The sequence below is a fragment of the Gavialis gangeticus genome, unplaced genomic scaffold (genome assembly GCF_001723915.1).
Source record: "Gavialis gangeticus isolate Ggan-Ray unplaced genomic scaffold, GavGan_comp1, whole genome shotgun sequence".
Lineage (NCBI taxonomy): Eukaryota > Metazoa > Chordata > Crocodylia > Gavialidae > Gavialis > Gavialis gangeticus.
In genome coordinates, this window is record NW_017729002.1 from 21182620 (window position 1) to 21189836 (window position 7217).

Genomic DNA, 7217 nt, shown 5'->3' on the forward strand with positions numbered 1-7217 from the left:
GGGGCATTGCAGTTCATTGTGTGGGAAGCTGAGGGCAAGCGGCAGGGAGGGGTGTGCATGATGGAGGGGAAGGAGGTGGATTACAGCCATGTAGTGCAGGTGTAGTGGAGAGGGGGCAGTGCAATGACAGGGGAAGGGGTTGGCCACCTGGAAGGAGGGGAGAGGATGCCTGCAGGGGCAGACAGTACAGTGGCAGGGGGGAGCATCTGTGTAGCCTGATGTGGGCCCCAGGGTTTCAGAAGTCAGACAGCCCTGGTAAAGATGCTAATTTGTTTTACAGAGAGGGAATCTAAAAGCACATGGAGGCTAAATGAGTTAGCCTAGGCCACACAGCAAATCAGTACCTGTCAGAAGCTGGCACTTAATATCTCCTAAGCATTAGGAGCACTGCCTCATCATAAAAGCAAAGCTGTGCAATATGTTACTTGTGTATGTTACCTGCTCCTTTTCTCACACCAAGTCTTTTATCTCTAATTCACCTCTTCCCCGCTCACCTGCTTTTTATTTTTCAACCCAGGTGAGATTTGGCCTTAAATTGGCCTTCATCAGTTTATTTCTGTTGTGCTTTCAGAGTGTCCTGGTGCTGGTCCTCCACACACACCATGTATAAGGCCTGGCTACAAACCTCCTCAGACCAGGTGGATAAAAATCAAAGATGCTGGTGTGGAAAAGGTTGTTTTCCCTCTATCAATCTATGAGTAAGAAAATAGGTTGGAGAGGCCCAGAGCTACTAATTTCCAAGATCTTGCAAGAAGAAAAAGCTTGATGTAATCCAAGGGCGAGAGCAGGGAGTGAGGACACAGCTCTCCAGAATTCTATGCCCGAGTCAGGCACCGATGGCCTGTGAGGCCATGGGACTGTCATCAAACCTCTCTGCCTCAGTTTATTCAATAAAAATAACAAGGTGATGCTTTTTCTTTGTTCTCACAGCCATGTTTCACTGTCATTTTATGGAAATACCTGGGTCACAAGGAGCTCACACACTTACCTGTCAAAATTCTGAATCAGGGGGAAGAAGAAGTGCCCAGCCACAGAACTGAATTTATTTGGGGCACAAACAAGCTCCACTTGAGACTGGCCCTGCCCAAAAGAAAAAAAAAAATTGAAAGGGAAAATACAGCCAGAGAAGTAATGGCCTTTGTTGTCCTACTTGTCCGCTGCTGGCAGGGATGGGAAAGGATCACAACAGCATTTTTTGTCACTGAAACATCACTCGCCCTCCCAACACATCTCCATTACTCACCAACCCCCAGATTCATGTCTAGCTGACAGACCTACAATGGGCCAACAGCCTACCTACCCCATATTCTAATTCTCCAGAGTCAGCTGTCCATTTTAGAACACTTCTTTCCTCTATGGACACAGTGTGTACCCAGTCGTATGATATGGGGAGGGAAATAGGAGGCAAGGAAAATCAGCACACAAAGGACAGTGGGGCCAGAAATAAAGGAAAGCACCTCCCAACATGAGATTTAGTGCAGTCTTGCAGGGGACTAGACAATTACTTTACTTCTTTCCATGCGAGGCATAAGTGGGAATTTAGGGCTAACAGATACAGAATAAAGGCAGCGGGATGCTAGTACAGGATTAGAGGAAGGGGAGTTGGGATGCAAAGGCAGAGGACAAATCTGAGAGCAGAAACTGCAGAATGAAACAGTGCAGGACAGAGACTTCAAGATACAGTGCTTTCCCAACATGGACAGATTGTTTCCACAGATTCAGGTCCCACATAATGAAGTTACACCACATTTACTGACACTACACTGGACCCAAGTTCTTAGATATTCTACCCTTGTTTAGATAGGTTTGTGACAGTTCCTAGATTCCCCTTTTGTAGCTGTAATGGCATGAGACATTACTACATTTCCACTGTCAAGTAACCTGGCCTCACCTTTGCAAATCTCCGGGTCTTACTTCTGATCCTCTCATCCACAATCCTTCTCCAGTCTTTGGAGCTGTCACTTCCGGGGAGGATCTGGATGTAGGGAGTCTGGACGCTGGAGAGTTTGTTTTTACCAGGAGCTTTGGGTCGAGAGAGCTCCTGAGCTGCCAAGGCCAGAACCTAGGTACACAGAACAAAGCTTCTTTTTTTTGACCCCTCTTAAGAAGGAATTGAGAGTGACAGTCACCTGTACCTGAGCTTCTGAGGGGATGGCATGGGCACATAAGAACCAAGAATATTGGGGTGAAATAACTGACCTTACACATTCAATGTGATCAATGGCCTATTATATGAAGGCATCAGGGAGCATTTAGCTGAGGCATTCCCCCTTGAAACAAGACAATGGTTTCTTTCCTAAGTAGTTAGTCTCATGTTGTGGCAGCCTGTGGGAAGGACTTGCTTCTTAAGAAGTTAAATAGACAGAGTAAACTTGCCTTAGGAATTGTAGGAGACTCCCCATCAACCACAGACAAGTCACTGCCCCCATGCTCTGCATTATGCCTCTTGCTAGTCCACCACGTACCATAAAGAATAACGTACAGCAGTGCTAAGAGTTGAAAGTGATGGCCATTCCCCACTTTCTGCTCGAACCTCGCTCAACCCAGTCTCTTAAAATTAGAAATTACCCCTGCTTATGGATACAGGGTTTTGGTACAACAGGCAGTTGCACAAGAGTGTAGGTCTCTTGAGAACAAAAAAGGAAGAGACATGTGCCACTTACATCCAGAATGTCCATGCGCTGGCGGAGGCTGTAGTTCAGGGAGTAGAACTGGGAGGTCAGATACTGTGCCACCTGCAGAGCCAGGGAACAGCAGCATGAACCAGAACCTGGGAGAAACCTTCCCCCAATGGCTCTACCCATACTCCACTCCACAGAAGAGAAATCCTGCTAGTAACAAATCAGGACGCTCCAGAAACAGGGAAGCTGGCATCACCAGTGCAGAAGAAGTTCAGGGGTTCCTACCTCCAGACCCTTCCAAAGGAGACTAAAGAAACAACAGGACTTTGCCATTCCCCAGGCAAGGGTCTCAAAATACTTTGCAGTCCACTGTGGGGTGGATGAGTGACACATCACATCTCTGTGCCACCAATCCCTTGTGGGATATCAGACCTTTTCATAGGTCAGATCTGGCTTGTAAGTCATAAGCTGCTGACCCTTGCTCTGTACAATCACTTTGTATCCTCCACAGCTTTGGCCTGGAGTTTCTCTATTGGAATTTCCCCCCCATCGTGCCTTGGCAGATGCTCCAGGTCATGGTCCAACTAAGTGCGTGTGTGTGGGTGTGGAAGGGGGGGGGCACGACGAGCAGGAGCTTGCTGCATAAACTCAGCCTCCTTCCTACCAAAAGGCTACCACTCAAGTCCTTAAGCCTATACTTATCATGGAGGGAAGCAGCAGCACAGGGACTCACTGGTACTGGATCTGTGGTGGTGACAGCCACTAGGGCTTTCTGACGGAGTTCCACAAAGTCATCAATGTAGGTCTTCTCCTCCAGGTGCAGCAGCACTTTTGCCAGCTCCACACTCACCTGCACAAAGCACAAGAAGGGAGAGGTCCATCTGCTGGGCTGCTGGCTCTCCCCTCAGAGGGCTCACAAATTGCTATCCAGATCAATGCTCTCCATCTTGGCTACTTCTCTTATCATAGAGATACAAGAGGAAATGCAGGGCCAGAGAATCAGACTTCAGCCTATTATATGCAGCAAAGGGCAGGACAAACAAGGCTATCATTAAGACAGGACTGCTTGAAGCAACAATAAATCCTTGGGTTTACTTCTCAAATTAGATTTTTTCCAATACGGCTTTCAGAAGGATCTCAGTGAAGACTGTAACCCATGAATTGAGTGGACAATACATGCTACCTAATAGCTGGCTGACAAGAGGATAAAAAACTAAAACTGTTCCTAGTTAATGGTGTTATGCTTCTGGCTCAGTAGGTAAAGGCTTATGCTTTTGGCACTGAAACTCCTGTGTTCAGTTCCCACTGAAGACCTCACATCAGTGCCCCTTATTTTCTCTTCCTAAACAGGGTCTGCAACCTGAACAGTCTCACCCAGACACCCTGGACAAGGGACCAGCACTTGTAGAGTCAGAGGAGAAAGAGTAAGTCTGAGGGAGCACTGGGTACACACATTTTGTCTTCTGATCCTTGGAGATGCACTTACTTTAGCTTTATGGTTACCTTACAGGCACCTCAACCTAGAGCAAGGCAGGTAATTTCAAATGCCTTACCCAGCTAGGAGCTATCTGGAGACACTGCCTGCCCACTTTCTCCATTCCAACTGTGAGACAAACCAAAAATGAGAGGAACCCAAACTGAGAGAAAAAAAGAGCCAGCTGCTTTGCTGCTATTGATCCAGGTCTTTCTCTTGCTCTGCATCATCTCTGTACTTAGAGGCAATTCCTGGACACAAGTTCTAAAAAGGCCAACTCAGCCTGATCAGTCACTTTTTCAGTGAGCTGGGTTATGGCTAGCTTCCAAAGGGAGAGATGCAGCACTGTGAACACAGTCTTAGCCCATGTAGTTTAGCCCGTGGCAATTCGCAGCCCATGTGGTTTTACCTCTTGTGTAGCAGCTGTATTCCTTTGAATCAAGGTCTCCAGAACCCTCATCGTGGCCTCCCATTTGTCTGCATCTTCAGGTCCAGTCAGGACTAGAGGTGACAAAAACAAATCACTTAGCTTTGCCGACTACCTGAAACCTTCTGTTTCAAGAATCTTAATTCCTCCCTTTCTCTCTGTTCCCTAGGAGAAAGATGTCACTGACACCAAACCTGAGAATTCAGTATGCCTGACCTGCTGGATCACAAAGTCACAGCACTCTCCTTGTTCTAACTGTTCTCCTCTTCCAATAGAAAGAACCAGCAGCAAGCTAAGCACTAGGAACTAAGCCAGGGTTATGCAGGAACTTATACAGTTTAAAGCCTAAGCCCAAAGTTCTTCAGTACTGCAGCTTGCAAAGCTGAGTGAATGGGCAACAAGATGGCAGATGAAATTTGTGGTGTGCACAGTTGGGGGCACTATTATGCAGAGCCACCCCGCTCACTGTGCCAGGCTCAAAACCACACTTTGGGAGTCTCCCTTGGAGAACCTATAGCTGGCTGTTGCGCTTCCTGGAGAACATCCGCAAGCCTGGGGTAACGCTGCCACCACATGGGCAGTTGTCTCTGGTAGGGCTCTCTGGAGCCTGGGGCGCACAGACCCTGCAAACCTTAGGGGTGCTTTGCCCACAGTAATATTTCTGGGTGCTTCTTTGAGCCTGAAGCTTCCCAAGATAGCATCAGGTAGAACTGATGGAAAATAAAATTAAAAACAAACAAACAAACAAACAAACAAAAACAGACAACCTCTGCTGGCCAAGCAAAGGAGTGGAAGCCTTCTCTCCTTCCTCCCCAGTAACACAGCAAGGCAAGCTGTAACTCGACACCTTTATTGATGGGGATGTGAAGAGGGGTAGTACGAGGAAGTCAGAATACACTTTCAGCAAACGAGTCTGTACAGAAATTGGGCACAGTGGTCTGTTTAAGACATGACTGGCCTACACATATGTCCTACCTCCTGGCTAGTTTCCAGGTTTTTACTTGCAGTAAATCTCCAGGCAGAAGCCTAGGCATTTGCTTGCCACTTTCAAAATGCCCACAGGAAAGAAGATCAAGCTCTCCCTCTCCCCCTAGGAATTTTATCTGGCCAGGTCACCTAACTGACCAACCTGAACCAAGAAGAAAACCAGGAGAGAGCGTGGTCACTTGACTTGACCTAACTGAGGGGCAGGGAGAGGGGGAGGGGAAAAATAACCCAAAACTACACAAGAATGGACTCTACCTTTGCTTTCCTGTGTGGTAACAGCAATCTTAGAATCACTGTGGATACCTTGTTAAAAAACATCAGTTCAGTGATCAGCAGCACTCAAAAGGGCAAAGAAAAATGTTGGGAGTTAATCAAGTATTATTATGCCCATTTTATAAATAAATCTATGGCGTGTCCACACCTTGAATACTGCATGCAGTTTTGGTCCCCACACCTCAACAAGAATATAAAAGAACTAGAAAAGGTACAGAGAAGGGCAACAAGGGTGACCAGGTGTATGCAGTGGCTGCCATAAGAGAAGAGACTAAATAGGGTAGGACTTTTCAGTGTAGAAAGAGACTCTTGAAGGGGAGACTTGACAGAGGTTTACAAAATATTAAGTGGTTCAGAGAAAGTAAACAGTTTTATTATTAACTGTCTCGTAAAATAGTAGAACTAGGGGACATAAAAAACTATTAGGAAGTCAATTTAAAACTAACTCGAGACATTTCTTGTTCACATGGCATCTAACTATGGAACTCTTTGCTACCAAATATTGTGGAGGTCTACAGCTTAAACCAGTTCAAGAGGGAGTTGGACAAATTTTTGGTGGAAAGGCCCATCAGCAGGTACTGAACACAGCAGACAGGGATACTGCTTAAAATTTGTACCTCTTAAACCTCCAATGGCTGGAAGCTACAGTGGGAAAGAAGTAGGGGCAAGAAGGTTCTGGACATGCCCTGTTCACCCTCCCAATCAGCATCCACACACTGCCACCATGTAAGAAACTACTGGGCTAGATGAACCCATGATTTGACTCAGTAAATGGGTGGTGTTCTTATGTTTCTTAACTTCTTTGAGTCTGCTCATGAAAACCAGCCTGCAAAAGGAGCCCCACCTCAAAACAATCTAACAACCAGGCATAAACTCCAAAAGGTTCAATAGACTATCTAGAATCTCCTACCTTCTATACAGTCTCGGATATACAAAGGAGCTTTTGTCTTCTTCAGTTCCTTATCAGCAGACATGTCATAAGGGATCAAGTCGTCATCACTGTGATGGAAATGAAGTTGAGAATTAGACCTCCACTTTCCCTTTGTCCAAAGGGGGTGTACTTATTCCTCCTCCCTTCTCATACTTCCACTAAACAGCGATTCATCCAGCCTCCAAGAACTTAGCCAGAAATGCAAGTGTTGGCTGCTTAACACAAAGCTGGTTAAATACTCCCCTGAAAGCAGGACATATACCACCTTTGATTTTAGACATTTTTGTTACCAGAAACATAAAAATCATTCCTGAATTAAATCAGACATTTGGGACTAATAGTCAACAGTGCAAGTTTAGCATCTTGGGGGTGGGGGTTCAGACAAGTGTTCCAGGGGAATTAAATACAGTGCAACTGAATAGATGAGGAAGTTCTCTGCACAGAAACACTTGGTTACATTATTATTTCAGCCAGATTTTTGGTGTCCTTTGGCCTTTGCAAGCT

General features: G+C 46.1%; 1 protein-coding gene across 2 annotated transcripts in view; it reads right to left on the reverse strand.

The window, feature by feature from the left end:
* The window catches only part of TELO2 (telomere maintenance 2), a 54410-nt gene that overhangs the window by 17205 nt on the left and 29988 nt on the right, over positions 1-7217 (reverse strand). For both annotated transcript variants that reach the window (XM_019507630.1, XM_019507631.1), the window contains 6 exons: positions 6693-6781; positions 4505-4596; positions 3355-3471; positions 2664-2735; positions 1892-2062; positions 989-1080 (listed from right to left, as the gene is read on the reverse strand). In XM_019507630.1, coding sequence (XP_019363175.1) covers positions 989-1080; positions 1892-2062; positions 2664-2735; positions 3355-3471; positions 4505-4596; positions 6693-6781 — 633 coding nt within the window. The remainder of the gene's footprint in view (positions 1-988; positions 1081-1891; positions 2063-2663; positions 2736-3354; positions 3472-4504; positions 4597-6692; positions 6782-7217) is intronic.